The sequence below is a fragment of the Nycticebus coucang genome, chromosome 19 (assembly GCF_027406575.1).
Source record: "Nycticebus coucang isolate mNycCou1 chromosome 19, mNycCou1.pri, whole genome shotgun sequence".
In the NCBI taxonomy this organism is placed as follows: Eukaryota; Metazoa; Chordata; class Mammalia; order Primates; family Lorisidae; genus Nycticebus; species Nycticebus coucang.
In genome coordinates this window covers 12077112-12104299 of record NC_069798.1, presented here as the reverse complement: position 1 = coordinate 12104299, position 27188 = coordinate 12077112, and the positions used below count along the sequence as shown (strand labels likewise).

The 27188-nt window shown below is 40.2% G+C and overlaps 1 protein-coding gene across 1 annotated transcript; it reads left to right on the top strand.

Annotated features, from left to right (window-relative positions):
* Positions 1–382: 382 nt before the first annotated feature.
* CLUL1 (clusterin like 1) lies at positions 383–27188 on the top strand. The gene is made up of 7 exons (XM_053571773.1): positions 383–501; positions 2231–2379; positions 7843–8010; positions 10225–10657; positions 16203–16331; positions 20776–20990; positions 27009–27188. Exons 1-7 carry the CDS (start codon positions 396–398, stop codon positions 27186–27188), a joined length of 1380 nt encoding a protein of 459 aa, XP_053427748.1. The 5' UTR covers positions 383–395.

Below are 27188 nucleotides of genomic sequence, written 5' to 3'. Positions count from 1 at the left end.
GAAAAAAAATTGCCTCTCACATGTCTTAATTAATTCTGTATTTAGAGATGTTTACTATTGACAGGAAATAAAATGGAGTTTGGATTCTATAGGGCTGTGATCCATGTTATCCATCACCTTGAATTTCAAGTACTTGCCTTCAGATGGCAAGCTTATTTAACCGCTGACAAGAATGTAAACTAAACAGAAGCCCGGGTTTGTTTGTTTGTCTTAACTTAGATTTCAAGCTTCCTTATATCTCAGGCCCACTCGCATAAGTGTCTAAAGTCATAAAGAAAAATTGACAGTAAAAATGCTTTGGAGCCCCATGTGTTTTTAATTGATGCTGACAGAGACGAACCTAAGGGGAGGCAGTTGATGTGGGTTTATTTTTCCTTTGCAGTAACAGCAGGAACATGAAGCCACCACTCCTGGTGTTTACTGTCTATCTGCTATGGTTGAAAGATTGTCACTGTGCACCTACGTGGAAGGATAAAACAGCGATCGGTGGCAACCTGAAGAGTATGTGGGTTTCTTATCTGTCCCTTGTCCTGTTTACACATTGGCATCTCCCGCTGGCGTGTACAGTGAGGTGCAGTTGAGAGAGAACCACATTCACGACGTTTCCTGGTAACACATTCCGCAGGCATTTAAATCAGGTCGTCATGATGCCAAACATCTGGATAAAAATAGAAAATTCCAATCAAGTTTCTGCAAGCATTCACATTTCCAGATGTTTGCTTTGCCGTAGATAAAACGTGCCAGCTTTTCGACTGCATTTTGTTTGGGATTGGCCAGATGGTCAATGTCTCAGGGAGGCTTTAACGAACAGTGAAATACTTTTCTAGCCTTTGAAAAATTTGAACAATTAGAGTAATTTGTGCAATTATTCTTAAGTTAGTGGGGAAAAAAGGTTATAAATAATTTCATTAAATCTGATTGTTCTGTGGCCATTCACTTGTGACTTTTGGTGATATGTGTTTTGGGTACCTAACACTTAGAAGACAACTTAGCAAAAATGGACCTCACTTGGGAGCTATAGTTAAATCCAGAGACAAGAGTAAACTTAGGAGGCCACATTGGCTATTGTGAAGAGAGAATAAGAATGATTTTTTTTATATTAAAGGTGTACAAGGCCAGGCGTGGTGATTCACACCTATAATCGTAGCACTTCAGGAGGCCATGGCAGGTTCAATTGAGACCAGCCTGCACAACATAGCAAGACCCCATCACTACAAAAAATTTAAGAAGTAATTGGGCATGGTGGCATGTGCCCATAGTCCCAGTTACTCTAAATGTTGAGGCGGGAGGATCACTTGAACCCAGGAGTTTGTGGTTACAGCAACCTATGATCCTGCTACTACTATACTCCAGCTAGCTCTTAAAAAATAGAAAAAAGAAAGGTATATGGGGGCCAGGCACAGTGGCTCAGACCTATAATTCTAGCATTCTGGGAGGCCGAGGCAGGTGGATTGCCTGAGCTCAAGATTGCACACCAGCCTGAGCCAGAGCTGGCTCATCTTTAAAATAGCCGGGCGTTGTGGTGAGCACCTGTAGTCCCAGCTATTTGGGAGGCTGAGACAAGAGAATTGCTTGAGCCCAAGAGTTTGAGGTTGCTGTGATCTATGATGCCATGGCACTCTACCAAGGGTGACAAAGTGAAACTCTGTTTCCAAAAAAAAAAAAAAAAGAAAGAAAGGTTTACCTAACAAATGCAATCAGTGTAACCTGGCTTATTGTACCCTCAATGAATCCCCAACAATAAAAAAAAAAAAAAGAAAGCTATATGACAGACACCCACTGAGTTATTAAGGCATCTCATATTATATGAGATACTTTATAGGTTTGATGTTTCCTTGAAAGGTAATTAAAGCTGAAAGAAATAGGAACCGTTCGGTATATTTGAGATTCCCAGGCAGGCATTTATAATGAATGGTTTGTGAAGACAATGCAAAATTGTCTCTAATATAAACACACTTGAGTCTAAAGAAAAAAACATATCTGAAAACAGGACTGGAGGAAAATGGCAAGAATGAGATTAAGTGAACTCTGCTTATTTAGGAGCTGGGAAGTGAGGAACAGAAGGGACTGTTCACACAGCAGCTGACAGCCAATTCATTCTGATCTGCTTGCAGAATATGAGGCTATAAAAACAATTAAGCCTCTGTTTAGGGGATATGAAATATCGGTGAGCTCATTGTTCTGTAATCCAGTCAGACATCACAGATAAAAACTGTAACGTGTCTTTTAGGTTTTTCTGAGGCTGGGGAGATAAATGTAGGTGAAGAGGTGAAAAAGGCCTTGATCGGTAGTAAGCAAATGAAAATTGTGATGGGAAAGAAAGAGGAGGAACATTCCAATCTAATGAAAACCCTGAAGAAATGCAGAGAAGAAAAGCAGGTACAGTCATTCAAAGTAATCTCTATTCTCAAACGGATCTGAATCGTAAAACCTGTACTTGTTACTACAGTTGATGAATTACTTCTTTTCCCTAATAATATATTTTCTGGAGAGCTGCTTTTATTAGAGGAAAAGTTTGAAGGAAACTTCACATTGCTTCGAAGAAATGTTACTTGTACAATAGGCCTCTGCAGGACTCCAAACCCAAGAATTTGGAGGATTCATCTCTGACATGTTCTGCTTTCTCAAAAATACTTTATTCTTAATCCTTCCTGAGTTAGCATGTTGGATCAGAAGTATTCAGGGAGTTTGGGGCTGGATTAGTGATTTCCAAATGTTACTGGATGGAGAGGGTCCAGCTGCCTGTCACTGTCAGCCAATATGCAGAGACAAGCTTTCTTTATCAGAAGGCCAGTAATTCTGGAGAACAGCAAGAGTAACCTCTCAATTCTGTGTTGCCTCAGTTACAATGCTAGTAATTTTTATAATGAAATACAAGGAAACCAACCTAGAAAATGTTAACTTTATCTGATAAGAAGAAACAGCAAAGCAGTCTTCATTCTAACAATGCAAAATGTTTAAAGGTGATTTTCACTTAACAAAATATCTAAGAGAATTATCAGAGAAAACATTATCGAAGCAACCTTTACCAATATCACAACATCTATCGTCTCTGGGTGACTGCCTCCTCACCTGAGATAAGCATCTTACAATCATAGTGAAACCTTAACTAGATAATCATGGGGAAGCTCAGCATTAGCTGCGCTGCCTCAGTTCAGCTTCTCAGACTCCCATCTTCTAGGTCACTTTTCTGGCTTCACAAAGCTTTTGATCTCTCAACACTATAAGGGAAAAAAATGAGCGCTCGAAAAATGGTTAGCATTATCGTTAAGTAAATGCTTATTAATTTGTTTATAAATTAGATACATGAATTGCTATTATTACTATCTCAAGGCACAATATACATTTAGGATGAGACTCATCGTTAGCCAGGATAGATATAAATCCATATTTCTTTTTTTTTTTGAGACAGAGTCTCACTATTTCGCCCTCAGTAGAGTCTTGGCATCACAGCTCACAACAACCTCAAACTCTTGGGCTTAAGCAATTCTCTTGCCTCCGCCTCCCGAGTAGCTGGAACTACAGGTAAATCCATATTTCTAATAATCTTCTAGACATTTTGAAACTTCTAGCGGATTTGCCAACTCTTATTAGATCATCTAGTTCCACTCTTTCACATGGCAAATAAAGAGCTCATGACAAACTGTCAGCTCTGCCATTTGCTTTTTGTCCACTTGAACTTAAATTATTCCTATGTTTTTAATCTGCTGGGTTTTTTTTTAAGAATCTTTTAAGCTCCTGTCCATTTAGTGAAGATTAATTAAAACTAGATAATAACATCTATGAGTCTCCCTGAATCCTTTTAAAAGGTATTTCATTGCAATTGGCTGTAGGCAGAGGAGGAGCCATGGGCCAATGAATGCTTCTGGAATGTGGAGGGGGCTTCTTTTCCCCCAAATCCCACCTGCTGTTGGCTACATTCAAAACATGTCTAACTTAAGCGCCTGAAGCAAGTATAGGTAGATATTAAATAATACATCAGCCTAGGCCGGGTGCAGTCGCTCCCAGCACTCGGGGTGGCTGAGGCAGGTGGATTGCCCAAGCTCAGGAGCGCGAGACCAGCCTAAGCCAGAGCGAGACCTCATTTCTAAAAATAGCCACGCATTGTGGTGGGCACCTATAGTCCCAACTACTAGGGAGGCTCAGGCAAGAGGATCACTTTAGCCCAAGAGTCTGAAGTTGCTGGGTGCTATGAAGCCAGAACACTCTGCCCAGGGGAACAAAGTGACACTGTCTCAAAAATAATAATAATAATCATACATCAGCCTAATCCATGCTTTTAAATTCAAATAGCTTGATAGCAGTAGCTCAAACTATGCATTTTATCAGTGGAGTATTCAAATGTCCTTGGATAGATATTAAATATTATTCCCATGCTACAGTATAAAGTTCGTTAAATTTCTAAACCATAGACATTACACAGCTCGTAGTTTAATAACATTAACAACTAACACAACACTCAAAACAATTAAATTTTATCAAAGAATTGTTTTCTAACATTACCCTAAAATTAAAGAGGAAACAAAAACTATCAAGAAAAAAGAACAATTTGGAAAACATTTTAAATTTTCATGTTGATGGTAAATTACTTTTTATTTTTATCTTTTAAAAAACGTTAAATTGTGATAAAATACACATGACATAAAAGTTACCATCTTAACCATTTTTAAGTGGACTATTCATTAGTGTTAAATACATTCACAATGTCCCGTAACCTATCTTCAAAAATCTTTTTGTCTTGCAAAAACCGAAAGTCTACACAGATTAAATAATGCTCCATTGCCCGCCAGATAACTTTTTAATGAAAATAAAAAACAAAGCAGCGCCCGTGGCTCAGTGAGTAGGGCACCAGCCCCATATACCAAGGGTGGCGGGTTCAAACCCAGCCCCAGCTGAACTGCAACCAAAAAATAGCCGGGCGTTGTGGCGGGCGCCTGTAGTCCCAGCTGCTCGGGAGGCTGAGGCAGGAGAATCGTGGAAGGCCAAGAGCTAGAGGTTGCTGTGAGTCCTGTGACATCATGGCACTCTACTGAAGGTGGTAAAGTGAGACTCTGTCTCTACAAAAAAAAAAAAAAAAAAAAGAAGTTCTAATATTTCCAACCTACACATAGTACCTATGCCTATATGCCTCAAGTTGGGGACACCAAATTCCAGATAGCTGCTTGCATCACTTCTGCCTATCATGGCCTCTGGGAATCCATTATGCAACTGGACCAGGGTGGTATGACAGGCTGTTCCCAAAACGGTGTGTCAGCCTGTCACCAGACTTGTCGATGTCACTACCACACCTACCACCCTGGGTCAGGCAGGGTTCCTGGCAAGGGAAGGAGGTTGCCTGACCAGCAGCTGCAAACACTCCCCGGTTTGGGGCAACAATCAAAAGATTTTGAGGACATCTAAAGCAGCTCCTCATCAGAAAAACGCAGAACCCCTCAGCTGGGTTCTTCCCTCGTGGGCTTGCCAGCCTGGCCATCTGGGAATCCCAACGGGAGATGCGGTTAATACACACAGAGCCTTTACAGAATGCATTGTCACACGGAATGCTTCAAGCATCTGGTAAACTATTACTTTCACTTTACAGTGAAGAAAACTGGAATTTGAGGCACTAATTCATATGCTCCTCCAAGACTGTAAGGAACCAACTGGGAGAAAGTCAGCAGACCTCTGCGGGAGGGCTCCCTAACTTTCTGTTTTTCTCAGTTTCTGGAGTCTCCTGGCAAGGGAAATAGGATAAAAAACTGTAAAAAGGATATTCCAGTTCAGAGCAGGTCAAGTGAACAAATGTTGGGTTCATTCTGGCTCTGAAGAATTCCAGGAACCAGCAGGATTTTTCTTTATACTTAAAAACATACTTATTGTATAAAAACTTGAGAAACTGTACTTTCAAGTTTGGGTCACTCAATTAGAAAGTTAATTAATAAGAAACCTGTTTAGCCCTAAGTCGCCCTCCCTAAAATTACTTTAAAACTAGGTCAGATTAGACAAATTATGATTGGCAGACAGGGTGCTGGCGCCACCATGTCTCCTGGTCCTGGGCATCTCCATCCTCCGGTGACCCAGAGCCCTCACTGTCCCCTTTCTCATCCCCTCCCTGTTACTATTTAAGTGAGAACACCTGAAACTTACATTCCTAAAATAGGAAGCCCTACAGTAGCTAAGGGTGATATGCTTCCCCACCGAGGTTATCTGGCACTTTTGATAAGCTGTGATTTACAGGAATAGAGTTTCAAGCCTGGGTTCTGTGGGTGGGTGGAATATTTAGTGGGAGATGGGAGGAATGAAGAGGACATTCTTAAACCAGAGACCCACTTCCTCTATGGCAACATTTCACTTCCAAAACTTGGGATGTTGATTTGGTAAATGGTTTTTGTTATGCTTCTGGGAGATGAATGGAAGGAAGTCTGAGCATACTAACTATAACAACAGCGAGGCACCTTGCTTACATATTTAATGTAAAAATCTTGAGAAGTAGGTCCTATTATTCCTACTTGGCAATGAGGAGAGTGAGGCTTAGACATTCTGAGTAATTTGCCCAGGGGTACTCGGTGAGTGTAGCTTGGAATTGAGAGTATTAGGATATGAGTTTAGGAGGACAATGAGTGTAATATTTAGAATTGGGACTGATGGGCTAAGTCCCAGAGGCATTGTTGCCTGTCATGGTGAAACAACCATCCTTAAGAAGATGTAGGATTGCAACACTGTTCTGCAAAGCTCAAGCACACACACACACACAATCCTGTCTGGGTCACAATGTGCATTTTGGCAGGCTGGGGCCCTGCCAGTTTTTTCATGTGTGGTCTGTAGCAAATGCTACCTGGCTTAGCACCAGAACGTTACAATGAGGGCAGCTGAAAACTCCCAGCCAGCAGAGATGTGGAAGATTGTCAGTGCCTGAGTAATTCTTTGGGCTTAATATGCCAAGAAAGGGTTTTTTCCCCCCTTTTCCTTTGGCTAAAAATGCATAATAAGTGGTTTTAAGTACAGAAACTCTTCTCCTTGATGTGTTTTTATTTAAAGGAGTCCTTTTAGCTCTGAGGTTGTCTTATGGACACATCCATTACACTCCTTCACTCTTCCTGAACTGTATCTCAGACATGGAAGGGGCTGGGCTTCAGAAGTCCACATTTGCAGGGAGACCAGGGGTCAGGCAGGGGCACAAGAGGAAAGACCTGATATGTCTGGTGCCGGCCTGTGGGGAATTCCAGGAGAAGGCTGAGGCCCCTACAGGCAAGTGCCACTGTGGCTAGGTTCCTTATCCCCCAGGCAGGACCTGGCCAAGTTCAGCAAACACCCCAGGGCAGAGTACTCAGGATATGGACAAGATAAATGAAGACTGTCCAAAGATAATCCAAAGATGATCCAAAGACGGCATCTCTGCAATTAGAATATAACTCAATGGGAAAATTTGATTGGATGTACAAGAATTGTACTTTCTTATAATGTTTGAGAACATATAGCAATTAGCATAAATGGAAGAAATAAAATGTGTCAGCTTTTTGAACTTTAAAGCCCACCTTCCAATCCTTCATGGACTAAATGTGAAGACAGACACGTAAACAATAAAATCACCATTTTTCCCCATGTAGGGACAGAGTCTTCATTGTGGACTCACAGCAAACACCCAATACATATTTGTTGAAAGAATGAACAGATGAGTAAGATTCACAGTCTCCGCTAGGGATCAATCAGTGTGCTTAATCAAACAGAAAGCATTAGCGGAAATCTGCCAGCTGCCCGGGCTCTGAATGAGTTCAGAATACATGCATCTCAGAGGGTGAAATCAATTAAGGCATGCATGAATCACGAAATGGAAATGGGACGTCTGTTTCTACTTTTAATTAGGAGGCCTTGAAACTTATGAATGAAGTTCAAGAACACCTGGAAAAAGAAGAAAGGCTCTGCCACGTGTCTTTGGCAGATTCCTGGGATGAATGCAGGTCGTGCCTAGAAAGCGACTGCATGAGATTTTATACGAACTGCCAACCTAGTAGGTCCTCTGTGAAAAATACGGTAAGAGAAAAATAGAGATGAAGATTTCATAGTTCTTAAGGCACCTACTATAGCTCACTTTTTATTAATTTATATTAATATTTGGAATGCATGTAGATAGGCCAACAGAATACTGGCCTTTTGCATTCTAGAATTTGCCACTAATGCGTATGTACCATCACCTGAGTATATGTACTTTATAAGTTAGAACATCCATTCAGTGTTTATCCTTCCTTTTAATGATGCTCTACGTACCTCTCTTAGAAATAGCCTGACTCTCTGTCTTATATTTGTTATTCATGACCATGTTCCGACTAGACTGTAAGCGCTTTGAGGGCAGGCATCATTTCTTACTTGTCCTCATTTGAGCATTGTAGGCATCCAATAAACATTGACGGAGTTGTATTTTGAACCATAGTATTGTAGTCTTTGATTTCAGTCTGCTTTAAGTTTTTACCCTGGAGGCCAAATATTTGAAGACATTCTCTGCCTCCTGAATCTCTCCTTCACTGTGCTTGCTCTCGTATGTAGCATGCACACATGTGTGCGTACACCCATGCACACATATACCCCCGTGCACGTACACCCACACACACAGACACAACCCCTTCGTGCCCACTTCTTCCAGAACCAGGTACATCCTGTGGGACTGGCATGCTTTCTTTTTGTCCCCTTTGGCTATCTTCTGGGCAGAAGAAATCACAGATGGTCATGACCTCGATAGGATGAGCTGTGCCCCACAAAAGGCTCCAATTGGCCTGGATTTCTCTCTTCTTTCAAGACGTGAGCTGAGTTAAAAGAATTAGTGGAATTTCACTCTCCTAGTGAGAGCAGGCACTAATTAGAGTGTGCGCCTGGCTTGGCAATAGCCATACACAATTACAAAGGGAGCAGCCACTGTGGTAATGGATGTGCCAAGTGAATTTGCCTCCACGGTTAATCGCATCTGCTCTATTTTTAGAGCCACTGTCACTCTTTTATACACCAGTATATGGTGGAATGTGTGCCAGCTGGAAGTCTGGAGATGTGGGGGCTGTTCTCATCTGGGCCACTTGTGTGATCTTATAAAATTTTCCAGGGGCTTTAAAGTGTCTTTGCGGATTTAGTCAAGTAAACAGAAGCTGGTGGAGGGAGAGGCAATTAATCCATCCAGATCATTTTCTGAGAGAGGCATGAGTCCTCTAAAAATTCCTGGAGAATTCTTTTAAAAGCACAGGGATGATGATAGAGCAGCAATGTTCAGTAGTTGGTAACACTCGACATATCCATATCACTACCACATAAGGCCACCTCTGCTCTTCCCAGACCTATCGCCACATAGATGAAGCAGAGCATAGTATGGCTGCTGGAATATTTTCTTCCACTGAGTGATTCCAGAAATTCTGCAATTAAAGCTTCATTCCTTGGACTATAACCAAGGAGGGCTTTGATCACCATGTAACCCTTCCTAAGTAACATATTAAGCTGTACTGGGCATGTAAGTTGAACATAGATGTGTTTCCTGTCCATAGACTAATTAATGAGATGGGAAAGAGGAAAGTGTAAAGACACTAATGACATTCCTCTAAAAATTATTTATAGAGGCCAGATAAGGTGGCTCACCCCTGTAATCCTAGCATGCTGGGAGGCCAAGGTGGGAGGATTTCTTGAGCTTAGGAGTTTGAGACTAACCCAAGGAAGAGAAAGACACTGTCTCTACTAAAAATAGAAAAAAATAGCTGGGCATTGTCCCAGGTACTCAGGAGGCCGAGGCAGCCGGATCACTTGAACCCAGGAGTTTGAGGTTGCAGTGAGCTAGACCGATGCCACTGGCACTCTAGTTGGGCAAAAGAGTGAGACTCTGTCTTTCAAAAATATTTTTTAAAAAAGAACCAAGATGGAGGTGAAAAGAGTCTTCTTCATAGTTTTTAGGCAGTGTCCATGGTGCCATATAAAAAATGGATTGCCAGCTGTCACCAGCACATCTGGCTATAACTTGCCAACAATATGAAAACTTGACCTTTTCAGGCTGTTGATGGGCAAATGTAAACGAGAAAGAATTTCAGATCCACAAAGTCAAATCCAGGTACAAGAGTGTTAATATTTATATTATTTTAAAATTAATCACCCATGCCTACTTGCCCAGGATTGTTCTTGATTTGAAATGACTACTGTAAGTTGACTTTAAAATTTGCAATAAGAAATGATCCAGAAAGAAAATAAATATTTATTTTATTTCTGCTCCCCACCCCACAGATTGAACAGTTTTTCAGGAAGATATATCAGTTTCTATTTCCCTTCCATGAAGATGATGAAACAGATCTCCCCATCAGTGAACAGTTCCTGGAGGAAGACTCACAGCTAACCCACTTGGAGGACATGTTCAGCCAGCTGACTGTGGACGTGAAATCTCTCTTTAACAGGAGTCTTAATGTCTTCAAACAGATGCAGCAAGAATTTGACCAAGCTTTTCAATCATATTTCATGTCAGATACAGATGTAATAGAGTCTTACTTTTCTCCGGCTTTATCCAAAGAGCCAACAAAAAAGGAGGATTTTGTGCAAAATTGGGACCTTCCCAACTTCTTCCAGCTGTTCTATAATTTCAGTCTCTCTATTTATGAAAGTGTCGGCGAAACAATTACTGAGACACTGAATGCAATAGAAGATTTACCAAAACAGGACAAAGGCAAGTATTGAAAGATTACTTTTACTTAGATATCTATACTAAAGTCAAGTTGTGTTTAGCTTCGGAAATGGTAGCTGCTTTCTGAGTCATTCCATAGCGTTTCTTAAAGTGACAATTTATGGATAATCAAAGTTTCAGAGCCTCTTACAAGAAGCTTTGAAGTCTGCCAAACAGCATTCCTCTCCCATCATTGTTGAAAACTCTAGTGCTGTTGTCTCTTTTTGGAACAAATTTTCAGAGCTCAAAAGAAAAGAATGCTATTATAGTGAGAATTTGAAAAACACAATTCCTTCCTGTATTGCTATGTAGATATTCAGGTCTACCCTGCCTGAACTTGAGGGGGTTTCTTTAAAAATGGGTCTTGAATCTTCAACTCATAGTTTGTGAAGAAGCTTAGCTTCACACATAACCAGAGCAATTTAGCACCTCTATACCCTTCTCTGTATCACTGTTGTTTTTTAACTCAGAAAGTTTATGCATGAACCTGAAACTACAGAAATATTACATAAGAATTACCTTCTGTCGATACTAATCATGCCTTATAATATTCCATATTGGTAAAGCAATGAGGCTTTATGTTTTAAGGTAGGAGATATATCTTTGGGCTTCTATGGAGTATCCTAGACACAGCATTTCAGAAATGAGAGCTGTCGGTGTGGATGAAGTGCCTTTCCTTGGTTATTGACCACTAAGCCAGGTAAAAGGCTGATCACTTCTGAGATAAAAAATAAAATGAGCTTCTTCCAGTTGACTATTCTCCAGTTATATCATCTGTAGCTGGCAACAACTAAATCAGGTTCTCAAAATTGCCATGACATTGCACAACTGGCCTCCAGAGGGGAGGGGCTTACCTCACATGTTTCAGAAACTGAAGCCAGGAAGCAGTACACTATATCCGTCCGGACTCGTTGTTCCATGAACAGAGAAGAGCCATCGTTACTGGAATTGGTGGGTTCTATTTTAGGGTCCTGTAGACTTTTCTTATAAGTCAGGTGGTTTGTCTGATATTCCCTCCTGAGGTTCCAAAATCATCAAATATATTCAGGAGAAGCATCAGGCCAGTAAGACTGACTCTAGCCATGCTGCCGTGGTATCAGATAATTTTTGCCTGATCTTTTAAATATGTAGATATCAATTGTCTTGGAATAATACTCAGAATGTGTTCATTAGAACAAAATGGTGCCCCTCCTTCATACTGTGTAGCAACTTTACACACATGATTAACATTTGGATGGGCCTGGGACTGGTAATGATTGAAATTGTAAATAATTTCCCAGCCACTCAACTCCCTTCCACCCACCAACCAAGAACATGGGTTTCTGCCATCTGCTTCAGCTTCGTCCTCAGGCACACAGCCAGGACCAGCTCCGACTCTCAGTTTCTCAAACACATCTTTCCCCTCCACACTGTGTCCACCTCACTGATAATCTAGATGGCCAAGATCCCTTGTAAATGAAAATATTAAAAAAAAAAAAGAAAGAAAGAAAGAAAGAAAGAAAAACAGCGAACAAAGCATATATCACACTATTACACTCCTTTCTCCAGTATCTCTTACCTAGCCCGAGGGTACAAGGAAGCACTCTGCTCCCATACAAGCAAATGTGGACTATTTGTCAAGAATAGTCAGGCAGAGGCTATAGGGCATTTGTCTGTGGTTTCCATTCCTTGTCTGAACAGGTGGTCAGTGAGGAATAAGCCCCTGGAAAATCTGCCTAATGAGTTGACATTTTGTGTATTTCCCTTTGTGGGTAGGTGGGCAAAATAAAGACTACCCAAAGATACCCACACTCTGATCCCCACGACCTGTGAATTTATGTTACCTGACAAAGAGAAGGTAAGGTTGTAGGTGAAATTGAGGTTGCTAATCCACTGACTTCGTAATAGGGAGATGATACTAGATTATTGGAGTGGTTTCAATGTAATCATAAGGGTCCGTAAAGTGGACGACAGAGGCAGAAAGGAATCAATAGAGACTGCCGCGAGAGAAGGATTTGGCCCTACTTTACTGGCCTTGAAGGGAGAGGGAGGCACCACGTGTCAAGGAATGTAGGTGGTCTCTAGAAGCTGGGAATGGAATGGAAAAGAATTCTCCTCGCCAGTCACAGTGGCTCATGCCTGTAATCCTAGCATTCTGGGAGGCTGAGGCAGGGGACTCTTTGAGTTCAAGATCAAGTCTGAACAAAAATGAGACCTCCAGCTCTACTAAAAATCGAAAAATGAGTGGGTCATGGTGGTGGGTGCCAGTGGTCCCAGCCACTTGGAAGGCTGAGGCAGTAGGATGGCTTGAACCCAGGAGTTTGAAGTTGCTGTGAGCTAGGCTGGGGCCATGGAGCACTCTAGCCTGGGGCAACAGAGTGAGACTCAAGAAAGACAGGAACGAATGAAGGAAGGAAGGAAGGAAGGAAGGAAGGAAGGAAGGAAGGGAAGGAGGGAGGGAGGGAAGATAATTTTATGCTTGGGGGTCACCACAACATAAGGAACTGTATGAAAGGGTCACGTCATTAGGAAGGTTGTTCTAGAATCTCCACAAAACACCAGGTCTGCCGACACCTTGATTTGAAGGTATCTTGATTTCAGGTGTCTGCAGTGAGACCTACTTCAGACTTCTGCCCTAGAAGACTGTAAAACAATGAATTTGTGTTGTTTCAAACCAATAAATTGATGGCAGTCTGTTAGAGTAAGCAATAGGAAACTAACACGCCCTTCTTGTCCGTCACAACTTCTGTTTACTGAGTCCGTTTTGTGCGTTCATCAGCCTTCGTGGATGGGCCTTGCTGGTCATGACAGTGCTAAGAGCCAAAATTAGAAAAATGCTAAAACTGAAGAATGAGCAATGATAAAAAGTCTGAAATACCTTCATATTTAATGTTATTTTTTATTTTATTGAGTGTGCTTTCATTGTAGTCTCCACGTGGAAGAAATTCTTCCCTACCTTGGTCTAGAAAGACCTTAATTCCTGAATAGCACTCGTGATTGACTTCACTTGTCTTATAAATCCCTGGAAAGAACAGATGAGATCAGGTTCTACTGTGGCTTCATACAGTGCTGAATGCCAGGAAATGTGGTCCTCCTCCTGCCTTAGGGAGTGTTTACTGCCCTTAATTTTCCCACAGGTGAAACAGATAGGCAAGTGGGGACAGCGGGAGATTTAACACAATTAAAGTGGCTGCCTGGAAGGGTGCTGAGGTTCTGCCTTGGCTTGTCTGAGTGAAGTGATAGATTATGCCACAGATGCAGGATGGGGAACTGGTGTCATAACCACCTGGAATTTGCCATGCTGACCAGGTGTTAATCTAGATGCTGAGAATATAACAATGATTATGACACAGACCCTGACTGCTGGGAGCTCAGTCTAGAGAAAGGAAAAAGGCAGATTAGTGGACCATTCCATCACCATATCCTAAGTGAAATGTCAGAAGAAGGTACAGAATAATGACAAAATTGAAATGACAACACTGAGTCTCTTAGTGGCTCAGAGTCTAATAAGAAAGATAAGAAAGCAAACACTACAGGCGTGGTGCCTGTGGCTCAAAGGAGTAGGGCACCAGCCCCATATAGCAGAGGTGGCAGGTTCAAACCCAGCCCCGGCCAAAAACTGCAAAAAAAAAGAAAAAGAAGTCAAACACTGCATAAATCTGGGATGAATTCTACAGTGGAACCCGTCACAAGGAGTTATGTGGGGCAGAGAGGAGGGTCCAGGAAGGCAGCTGGGAAGAACTGAAGTTCCAGTCACCAAAGGAGATGCTGCCTTACATATCAGACCTGCTAACAGTGCTTCATTGTTTTTGAACAATGGACTTCACAGTTTATCTCAAAATAAAATATTTCATTTTTGTATGTTGAGGATTTAATATAATAGAAATTATCAGATTGTAAATCAGCAGTAAATTTTTTCCTAATGTCAGAGACTACACTGAGAACTACCAGTTTTCTTTTGGATGAACTTCTCTTTTTATGCGTATAGTTATTTCTCCTAGAAAAAAACAGAGTGCTGGGGCAGCGCCTGTGGCTCAAAGGAGTAGGGCACCGGCCCCATATGCCAGAGGTGGCGGGTTCAAACCCAGCCCCAGCCAGAAACTGCAAAAAAGAAAAGAAAATCTTAAAAAAAATAGGGTCCTCAAAATGTGATTTGCTTTAAGGCATTTTCTTTAATCTTTGACCCATGTTCATAACATAGTATTTATTATGTATAAAAATACATAATTGTTGGACAATTAAGTTCATGAACTCATTCTAGATAAAATGTTAAATACTTTGTTGCTGAATATCACTATAGGCACTTTCTAAGGACTCCCCTTGGGAAGCTATGCACTGACGCTAGCCCCTCGTCCATCTTTCAAAGCACTTTTTCTAGGATGAGTTCGCAAACTTAATTGTCTGACCTCATATATGAAATGTAAAAAAGAATAGTAATAACATAAATATTGATCACTCAGATTAAAAAGTAGACATTTCTAATGTCTTTGGAACTCCAGTGCACTTCCCAAGTATAACATTAAAGATATAAAATAAGGCCATGTGCAGTAGCTCACGCCAAGCTCAGGAGTTCATAGACCAGTCTGAACAAGAGCAAGACCCAGTCTCAAAAAAATAAATAGCCAGGCATTGTGACGCACCTGTAATCCCAGCTACTTGGGAGGCTGAGGCAAGAGGATCATTTGAACTCAAGAGTTTGAGGTTGCTGTGAGCTATGATGCCACAGCACTCCACCAAGGGCGACAAAGTGAGACTCTATCTCAATAAAATTTATAAAAAATTTATTTATTTATAAAAAATATAAATTTAACAGGCAGTGCCTGTGGTTCAAAGGAGTAGGGCGCTGGCTCCATATGTCGGAGGTGGCAGGTTCAAACCCAGCCCCTGCCAAAAACTGCAAAAAAAAAAAAAAAGAAAGTCAAATTTTTATTTTTATTATTATTATTTATATATATTTTTTTGTTTGCAGTTTTTGGCCGGGGCTGGGTTTGAACCTGCCACCTCCGACATATGGGGCCGGAGCCCTACTCCTTTGAGCCGCAGGTGCCGCCAAAAATAAAAATTTAAAATAATTATTAGAGGTTTCTTTTTAATAGAGAGAAATCTCTAAAAAAGGATTACAATCACCTATTTACTTAACACTACTGACATCAAAAATATTAATGATAAAAATAAGACCAGTAACTTTAAAATAATTAACATATGTAAAGGAAAAAAAATAAATGAAAGCAACCTTCTCCCACCCCATCAAGTTCCTCTTCCAAAAGATAGTTGCTATTAATAATCTTCATGATTCCTTCTAGAAAATAAAATGACGTGCATTAATATGACCGTGTGTGGTGTACTAATTCCTAGTATCGACATTCCTGGAGTCAAGGAAATGTGCAATTTTTAATATTCATAGATGTCAAATTGTCCTAGGAAATGGTTGCACAAATAAGCACTCCTATGTTTGAATAACAGGCAAAAGATTTTGAAAACACTGGTGAGAAAAAGCAGTGACATTACCTCCACTTCATTCAAGTGCAAACTCTAATGACCTAACCTGGAAATGTTGCATTTCCTGCAGGCCCTGACCAGGGAGACTTGATGTTACCTGCACAGGACAGAAGATTGTGTGGGGAGCTTGGCCAGAATTCGTCAGAATGTTTCAAATTTCATGAAAGATGCCAAAAATGTCAGGATTACCTATCTGAAGGTAAATAACCACTATTTTCTCAAGGTTTCAGTGGCAATCTGGACAGAAGACAAAAATCTCCCTTTTACCAGCATGATGGATTCCCCAGCCTTTCTTCTACTTTTTTCGCGTACTAGTCTCCATCAGGCAGCGTTCAGTGTAGGCTTGTACATTTTTATTATCGCAAAGTACGTTATTTTTTCGCTTTCTTATATTCTCTAATTGTTTCTCTGAAATATTTTATTAATTAAAGACCAAAAATTTTTTAAAACTCATCAACATGTGCAAAAGAGGGAAACAATGGGCAAAGGAGGGCCACTCCTCCCTTCTCACTACAAGGGGGAAAAAAACTCACCAATGAGGGAAATCTTTCCAGTGTGTAAATCTACCTTCAGCCAAGTGAGATCTTGTTTTGCAAGGGGCATGTGTTCTTTCTCATTGGCAGGTTAATCATCTAATTTATATTTAAATAGGGAAAGTGGCTTCTCTTCATAAGCCCCAAGAACCCTGTCCCTCCTAGTGTTGGCCAAGAGTGACCTTTCTCCTTCCTTCCCCAGGAAATCACCCTCCTTTTCCTCATCTCTCCCCTCATCCCCCTTTCCTTCTCCTGACTATAGTTATTCCTCCTACTTCACCCGGGTCATTTGGTAAATTTTCTTACAAAATACAATAAGAGCTTTTAATTCCTATGCTTCTGCACTTTATCTCACTAAAACCCTAGGGGATACAAATTTAGAAAGTGTAGCTAATGGCTTGAAGTAGGAGGTTGCTAGATACCGTTGGAAGAACACAAATTAATATATCAATAATTATCCTAACACACTAGCTTGTGATTTGATGCAAGTCTTCTTGGCCGTCTAGGCCTCAGCTGAGAGATCTGTAAATAAAGGACCTAAGATAATCTTTGAATTCTAACAAAATTATTCTACAAATTAAGTTCAGGGGGCAGCACCTGTGGCTCAAAGGAGTAGGGTGCTGGCCCCATATGCTGGAGGTGGTAAGTTCAAACCCAGCCCTGGCCAAAAACTGCAAAAAAAAAAAAAAAAGTTCAGAAAAGATCAGATTATAATTTGTTAGCTGCAAAATAATAGCTTTTTACCCTTAAATCCCTCAAAGTCACAACCACTGGAGTAGGATTTACAGAAAGAGCAAAGAGCACAGGCTGTCTCTCCTCCATCCTCTAACAGTGAGCGATTTGCAACAGATTTAGCTGATTAGAGACATTATATAAATTGGTTCATGCATAATATTTCATTTCATACAACAGTAAGCCTTTCCCCACACTTTACATATGACAAAACTCCAAGAGCTTCATTACCAGCTGAAGGTCACCCAGGTGATTGCAACCAGAAATTCAGTCTGGATCAGTCTGACTAAAGCTCAAACTCAAGCTCATACCCACTGATCTATAATTCTTGTACATGTTATTGGCTGCATACCAAGGGGGGGAATGACTCAAAGATCATAACTCTGAACTTCCCCCCCTCCATTGGTATGTACCCGTTAAGGTGATTCCCCAAGGTATAAATTTATGGGTTTTTTTAGTTTTTTTCTGGATTATTTAAAAATCATTTGCAAATAAGTATACAGATATAATTTATCTATACTCATAAATGGAAACTCCTATACTTCTACATCATTGTTTTCAGAAATAGTACTTTTAGCATTAAAATTACACATTGCTAGCTCATGTTATATGCAAATTTGAAACTATAAAGAACAAAAGAAAATTGGGTCATTTGGAGAAAAATTGACCACCAAAATGGCTCTAGGGCCTTAAGTTGTGCCTAATTTTATTTGCAAAAATAATGATGTACAACCTCCAATGAAATTTATTTACCTTGTTTGGTTTGAAAATAGTTTCTGAGCCAAAGAAGGAAACTGTATTAGATCTCCTTATTCTCCAGATATTTTCAACTATCCACCAGGAATCTTTCCTGAGGCATTTCCCTTTGTGTTCACAAATCAATATGTTTACTTTCTTAGTCCTCAAGTCAAGTATCTAAAGGCAAATTTAAATTACTATTATTACAATTTTATGTTTGCAATGATTTTAGGCTTATCATGACAAAAACATTAAAAATGTGCATACTTAATCATTACTGTTGCGTCAGACATTATATACATTGGTTCATGTATAAGATTCCATTTTAGACAAAGAGTAAGGTGACAAAGCTGATGTCAAAATTGACACTACACATATGTAATATTTTTGCATATGTCGTCGATACATATATAATAGTATATGTGTATGCCAGCCATACAGAGCAAATGTTGTACATGTTTTTCTATTGCCAAATTATAATTTTTAAAGTTAAAAACATGATTCATATGAACATAAAATGTGCACATGTCAAAAATTAATTTAACTTATTAATGAAGGGACAAGAAGGGCATTAGAGCTGGGCAAAAGGAATATATGAAAGACTAGAGGATTTATAGTCAAGGACAGACAGAATGCCAAAATAAGATGACAAAATTAGTTACAAAACTAGTGAATAAACTAATTAAAAACTGTAACTTTTGCAGTTATCTTCTCTATCAAACCAAAATAATTTACATCTCTACTGAACAAAAAACATTTGCAACTGTAATTTATATATAACTTCTTAGGATCTGGCCCTAATCAACAGTAAATAGTAAGGCCAGGAAAGGACCATTTCCCTACAGAAGTAAGTGATCTTTGGAGGGGCCTAAATCTTAGGCAATGATTTAGTATGACGTTGAAAGATATACAGCCATTCTTTTGCTTTCTCTCCAAATTCTGGATAATTTTTCTTAATAATATAAATGTTATTGCTCATGTATTCTTTTGCAACTTCGTTTTTCACTCTGTAGTTTGAGAGTTTAGCCAGGTGAATACATGCTCTTCTAGTTCATTAATTCACTGGTATATGTTGGTCTGTGTAAGCATATCACAATTTATCCATTCTCTAGCTGAAGTACATTGGTTTCCAAAGTTTTGTTCTTACAAACAAACCTTGTACATTTTATCATACAATAATTTTGTCTCTTCAATTGACATTTGATTTACTTTCACCTAATACTAAGCACATAGCTACGGTTACAATCTCATATTTTTTAAATATAATATTAAATATTCCAAAACAGAGTGTGGTTCTTTTCCTTTTTTCTTGTACTAGTGACTGGTACTGGACATATACATCAAATTCAAAATAGTAGTTTCCTTTTGAGAGGATAAAGGAGATGTGAAGTGAAAGGTGCAAGGTAGGGGCTTCATCTGGTTTGTTTTGTTTTTTGTAGAGACAGAGTCTTGCTTTACTGCCCTCTGTAGAGTGCCGTGGTGTCACACGGCTCACAGCAACCTCCAGCTCTTGGGCTTACGTGATTCTCTTGCCTCAGCCTCCCGAACAGCTGGGACTATAGGCGCCTGCCACAATGCCCGGCTATTTTATTGTTGTTGCAGTTCGGCTGGGGATGGGCTTGAACCCGCCACTCTCGGAGTATGGGGCCGGCGCCCTACTCACTGAGCCACAGGCGCCGTCCTTCATCTGGTTTTTTATTTTTAATACTACGAATAGGTGGTAGGTGCCTGGAGTCCATAACAAGAAGTTCTGTCTCCAGCCCAGTTTCTGTTATGTAAAACATTTAATTAATTAAACTAGGTCTTGTTTGAAACTGATCATGGCAATATTAGTCATTACTCCAGAACAACAGTGACAAATTAGGAACTCTCATAGGCAAAGGGGAAAATAGAAAGTGCAAAGGCTGAGATTTAAGCCCTTGCTCCCCACCTCTAGGTTTCATGGACATTTTCTTTTTTCTTTTTTTTTTTTTTTGCTTTTTATCAATAAGGAATTTTTTCTTTTTTTTTTTTTTTTTTTATTGTTGGGGATTCATTGAGGGTACAATAAGCCAGGTTACACTGATTGCAATTGTTAGGTAAAGTCCCTCTTGCAATCATGTCTTGCTCCCATAAAGTGTGACACACACTAAGGCCCCACCCCCATCCCTCCTTCCCTCTTTCTGCTTCCCCCCCCATAACCATAATTGTCATTAATTGTCCTCATATCAAAATTGAGTACATAGGATTCATGCTTCTCCATTCTTGTGATGCTTTACTAAGAATAATGTCTTCCACTTCCATCCAGGTTAATACGAAGGATGTAAAGTCTCCATTTTTTTTAATGGCTGAATAGTATTCCATGGTATACATATACCACAGCTTGTTAATCCATTCCTGGGTTGGTGGGCATTTAGGCTGTTTCCACATTTTGGCGATTGTAAATTGAGCTGCAATAAACAGTCTAGTACAAGTGTCCTTATGATAAAAGGATTTTTTTCCTTCTGGGTAGATGCCCAGTAATGGGGTTGCAGGATCAAATGGGAGGTCTAGCTTGAGTGCTTTGAGGTTTCTCCATACTTCCTTCCAGAAAGGTTGTACTAGTTTGCAGTCCCACCATTCATGGACATTTTCTTCACTGTGTCCCCTTCTATTTCTTAGACTGTCCTGATGTACCTGAACTATACACAGAATTAGAAGAGGCCCTCAGGTTGGTCAATGTATCCAGTCAGCAATACACCGAGGTCCTGCGGATGACCCAGCAGCACTTGGAGGACACCACCTATCTGATGGAGAGGATGAGATGGCAATTTGGTTGGGTGTCTGAACTGGCAAACCAAATCCCAGAAACTGAGATCATCTTTAATTCAATCAAGGTGAGGGAGAGACCCACAGGAAGATCTGGAGATTATCTGTGCATACTTTGATTCTTCTGTTAAGGAAGAATTAATTCCTTAACAGAAGAAATTACATCTGAATTTGTTTTTTGTAACTGAGTCTTTTTTTATTGTATGGGATTCATTGAGGGTACAAAGAATTAGGTTACACTGATTGCCTTTGTTAGATAAAGTCCCTCTTATTCTTGTGTCCCCCATCCCCCTTTCTCCTCCCCTCTCCGCACTGCCTCACTCCCCTACCCTACCCCTTGTATTAGCTCATGTGCTGCCTTCATATTAGCATTGACTACATTGGATTCTTGCTTCTCCCTTCTTGTGATGCTTTACTGACAAGAATGTCTTCCACCTCCACCCAGGTTAATACAAAAGATACGAAGTCTCCATCTTTTGAAATGGCTGAATAGTATTCCATGGTGTACATATACCACAGCTTGTTAATGCATTCCTGGGTTGGTGGGCATTTAGGCTGTTTCCACATTTTGGCGATTGTAAATTGAGCTGCAATAAACAGTCTAGTGCAAATGTCCTTATGAACAAAGAATTTTTTTCTGCTGGGTAAATGCCCAGTAATGGGCTTGCAGGATCAAACAGGAGGTCTAATTGGAGTTCTTTGTGGAGTCTCCATACTTCCTTCCTTGTATTAGTTTGCAGTCCCACCAGCAGGGCAAAAGTGTTGCCTTCTCTCCACATCCACACCAGCATCTACAGCTTTGAGACTCTGTGATGTGGGCCATTCTCACTGGAGTTAGGTGATACCTCAGAGTGGTTTTGATTTGCATTTCTCTGATGATTAGGGATGATGAGCATTTTTTCATGTTTGTTAGCCATTCGTCTGTCTTCTTTAGAGAAGGCTGTAGTCATATCTCTTGCTCAGTGATATATGGGATTGTTGGGACTTTTTTTGTTGATTAAATTATCTGTAGATCCTAGTTATCAAGCTTTTGTCCAATCATAATATGCAAATATCTTTTCCCATTCTGAAGGTTGTCTGTTTGCTTTGGTTTCCTTAGCTGTACAGAAGCTTTTCAATTTAATTAAGTCCAATTTGTTTATTTTTGTCATTGTTGCAATTGCCATGGAAGTCGTCTTCATAAAATCTTTGCCTAGGCCAACATCATCTAGAGTGTTTCCCATGCTTTTTTGTAGGATTTTTATTATTTCATGTCTTATATTTAAATCTTTTATTCATCTTGAATCAGTTTTTGTAAGTGGTAAGAGGTGCAAGTCCAGTTTCAGTCTTTTACATGTAGTTATCCAGTTCTCCCAGCACCATTTTTATTGAATAGGGATTCTTTTCCCCTACATCTGAATTTGAAAACAAGCTGTGGGGTGGTTTCCATATTTCTATTGTGATTGTATTCAGGCTGAATGAATGTATTCATTTACTTAATGTAGGTCATGGTCTTTAGAAAAAATAAACTATATATAAAATCAATTTAAAACATAAAGTACTTTCTAATCCAGAGATTGCTAATTCTGCTTGTAGTTATAGGGCTATACCTGACAGAAGTAACCTTGAAGAAATCTGGCCAAACTCCTTTCTTAGTTTTTAAGAGAGAAGACTTATAGGTAAAGTAATTTGAGTTCAATTTTTGATTCCAAAACTTGCCAGCTAAGTAAGCTTGGGAAAGTTCCTTAGCTATTCCAGGACTCAGTTTTTCCACCTGTAAAGTGGGAACAGTAATAACTATCTTAAAATGTATGTCTGTTAAGTGGTAGATAGTATAGGTTCCTTATACAAAACGAGAGACTTGTCAGTTATAAGTCTTATTCATTTTTTGACACAATAAAGCTGATGAGTAATCATGAGAATTAAGCATATTTATACATGAATCTTCACATAAAGACATACTGTTATCTTAAATTGCACCTACATCATGACTTCCACGTTCAATTACTCTTTTTGCTGTTGTAGTTTTTGGCCGGAGCTGAGCTTGAACCCACCACCCTCAGCAAACGGGGCTGGCTCCCTACTCCTTGAGCCATGGGCACCACCCGATTACTCTTTTTGTCTAACGATGAACAGTGACTTTCTTTCCTGAGATGTGCTCCTGAGTGAGAGAGAGAGACATTACAATCATAGACAAAGGTACCAGGGTAGTGATTCCTAAAGAGGAAAACAGGCCCAGATACAGAAACTACTGGCAGAGCAATGGAGGATGCCATATTCAGCACATCATGTGATGTTGGTGCCCTGCCCAGACCCCTGGGGATCCCTCTTACCAGCCCCTGCCAGGTTGTTGCTGGTGCTAACCGCTTATCCCTGCAACCCTCTCTGAGGGATTGCCCCTAGGCACTTGTGCTCCAGAGCTCCCCAGGCTCCTCAGCTCCTCAGCTGAGGCTAAGGGTCATCTGAAGCCACATCCTGGTTACATTTCTTTCTCTTCTCTAGTTTCCTTTCCTCATTCCCTTAAAAGTTTCCCCTGAGAGGATTCCCTTATAAATCACTTATGTCAGAATCTCAGGCTCTGCTTCCAGGGAATTTGACCTATGATATTCCATCATTTTGCTCCTTTCCAAATTACAAAGTTGAAAATTTTTGCATGGTTTGAGAATTAAGTTTAGAAGGTCATAAGCACGTTAAAAAACAAATCAATAAACACCCGAAAATAGAACAGGACAGACTAGAAGAGAAAATGGTAGCATGCATTGTATTTAATAAGATAAACGCATGTCATGTCCATGGTGTTTTGAGTCGTGATATAAAATATGTTTGCTACTGTAGACCATAGCCAAGGGGTTTTGAAAGCCCCTGTTCGAGTCTTTGCTGGCTTTCTGATTCCAAGTGTATTACTTCATTAGATCATATTCTAGGAGGGTAAAATAATTCAATATATTTCATCATCCTCATATATAGACTTAGTTTAATGAAAAATTCTTTTCTTGAAGAATAAATTTTTTTATTTTCTTGCTTTTTTTAAATTTTTATTTCTTTGCTTTTGTTTTTTTTTTTGAGACAGAGTCCCACCCTACGCCCTGAGCAGAGTGCAGTGGCGTCATAGCTCCCTGCAACCTCAGGCTCAGGCTGTGGGCATCCTGCTGCCTCGGCCTCCGGAAGCCACTGGGATTATAGGCACTCGCCACAGCACCCAGCTGGGTTTTTCCGTTTTTTTAGGAATCAGGGTCTCACTCTTGCTCAGGCAAGTCTCCAACTCCTGAGCTCAAGAAATTCTCCCTCCTCAGCCTCCTACAGTGCTAGGATTACAGGCGTGGGCCACTGCGCCTGGTGAAGAATAAAATTTTAAGAAAAATTTTAGCAGTGCTTTTAAACTTTAGAAAGCTACAGCGGATATATAATAGTTTTTATCATTATCATTATTTACCATTCTATGCTTCCATTTACTTCTGTTTTAGCATCTCTGAGTAACACTAACAGATCTATCTAAAATTCTTTATGTTCTTAACAAAGGCACCTCTATATAAAAACCTCCATGTGAGGCCCGGAGTGGTAGCTCGCACCTGTAATCCCAGCAGTCTGGGAGGCCGTGGAGGGTGGATTGCCTGAGCTCACAGGTTTTAGACCAGCCTCAGCAAGAGTGAGACCCCGTCTCTAAAAATAGCCGGGTGTTGTGGGGGGCACTTGCAGTCCCAGCTACTACTCAGGAGACTGAGGGAAGAGAATGGCTTGAGTCCAAGAGTTAGAAGTTGCTGTGAGCTATGATGCCACAACACTCTACCCACAAAGTGAGACTCTGTCTCAGACAAACAAATAAACAAACAAAAAATCCTCCATATGAAATAAAATTATGGTTTCCCATTATACATTTTTATAATAATCATTACTAAAAAGAATTTACTATATGTCAGGCAATGTTTTAAAAACTTTTTTCATACATCTGATCATTTAATCCCCTTAGTGACCCTATAAGGTAAATAGAAATATTTTCCTATTCTTTCAAATGAGGAACAAAGGAGTTTAAGCAACTAGCTGAGTTCAAGCAGCTAGTAAGTGGTTAGAACCACAACTCAAATGTAAGCACCCTTTCTCCAGAATCAGCAGACTTAACCACTTGGCTGAACTACCTGTAAAAATTATTTTTCTCAAAGTGGCTATTATTTCATCATGTAATGCAAACCTGTAAAAGAGCATGTACTGAAGGGGAGTCTTGTGTAAGAAATACACAAATTGGCTCGGTGCCTGTGGTTCAAGCAGCTAAGGCGCCAGCCACATACTCCTGAGCTGGTGGGTTTGAATCCAGCCCGAGCCCTCCAAACAATGATGGCCGCTGCAACCAAAAAATAGCCGGGCATTGTGGCGGGCGCCTGTACTTGGGAGGCGGAGGCAGGAGAATTGCTTGAGCCCAGGAGTTGGAGGTTGCTGTGAGCTGTGATGTCATGGCACTCTACCCAGGGCAACAGCTTGAGACTCTGTCTCAAAAAAAAAAAAAAAAAAAAAAAGAAAGAAAGGAAAAGAAATACACAAATTCTAGCAAGTTGTGGCCCCTAGTTGTAGTTACATGGGTGTTTGGTTTAAATTACTGTATTAAACTAGACGTAAATGCATTATACAGTTACATGTGTTATATTCACTAAAAGAGAAGGAAAAAGGTTATTCTAGCTATTCCTTTATCAGCTAGAATTGTAGAATTTCCAGTTTTAATCTGGCCTCCTAATGTTTTGGCTTTAGTTGTTTTGTTGTTGTTGTTGTTTGATAAGGGGATTTATTCCCAAAATAGTTCTCTTAAAATCACATCAAGTCATATGCCAGCTCAGTTGTTTTTATTTATTTAGATAAAGTCTCAAGCTGTCACCCTGGGTAGAGTGCTGTGCTGTCATAGCTCACAGCAACCTCCAACTATTGAGCTCAAGTGATCCTCTTTCCTCAGTTTTTCTATTTTTAGTAGTGATGGGGTCTCACTCTTGCCCAGCCTGTTCTCAAACTCAAGAGCTCAAGCAATCCACCTGCCTCGGTCTCTCAGAGTGCTAGGATCCTAGGCATGAGCCATCGCACCCACCCAGCTCAGTTGTGTTTAAATGGCCAAAATCAAAAAAATCAAAAATCAAAAAAAAAAAATAAATAAATAAATAAATGGCCAAAATCAAAGAATAGATATTTACACTTGAGAATTCATTAAGAGCAGCCAACTTGCATTTCACACGATTAGTTCTTGCTAAAGTCACACATACAACCATAAATTGTAAATTTCCTAGAAAAACTCAGTACAAAACCATCTCGTACCAGCAGGAGAGAGGGACCTGTCACGACCTGGTGTGAGGAGGGAGAGTTGACCTGAGTGGAAAGGTAGAAAATGAAGAAGAGGGACACACAGGAGAATAAAACACACACGAGACGAGAGAGAGGATGGGGTGCGGACGACTGACGCAGCTGATGGCTGCAGCCAGTGTCTGAAACGTGGAAACAGCTTTATTTATGACAAGGATGTATAAATCTTAACACGTGTACAGATCAACCTTGAAGAGGAAGAACTGTGCTGGCCGATAACAAGGAAAGTATGCATGGGCTACAGGACTTGGAAAGAATGTTGTTAAGGGAGGAGACGTGGTTGGGAGTCGCTCCCTGAGCATTTCCCACTCCCCACACAAAACTGAATAGTGCTCACCCACATTCTACTTGTTCATCCACATTTTCCAGCTCCCCTGTAGCGAAGTGTTGTCACGTGGCAAATTCTGGCCAATGCAATGTGGGAAAAAATGACAAGGGGATTTCTGGACTGAGATAGTGAAGAACCTGTGTGTGCATCTGTTCTCTTTCTCTGCAGAGGGTACAAAGCAAACCATAAGTTATCTGCTATAACCATGCGATTATGTGCCTCTGTCAACCGAGGTTGTTGGGAGCGTCTACTTGTATGGAGTCCTTATAATGGGCCTGGAACATGAGTGAGAAATAAATTTTTGTTGTTTGAAGCCCCTGGAATATTAGGGCTAATCTGTTATCTCAGCATAACTTAGCCTATCCTGACTAATGTGGTATTCAATTACCAGTGAACGTGTACTGGGACTTAGGAAATCTTTGACTGTATAATCCTTCTTCTCTAGGTCGTTCCAAGTGTTCGTGAAGATAATTTTTCCAAACAAAATGAAACAACAAGCATCCTGCCTTCTTCTAATTTCACACTTAAGAGCCCTTTGGAAGAAAGTGCTGAGAGTTCTAACGTCATTGGCTACTTAGTGGCGAAAGCTCTACTTCATATTAAGAAACATTTTAAAAACTGGTAA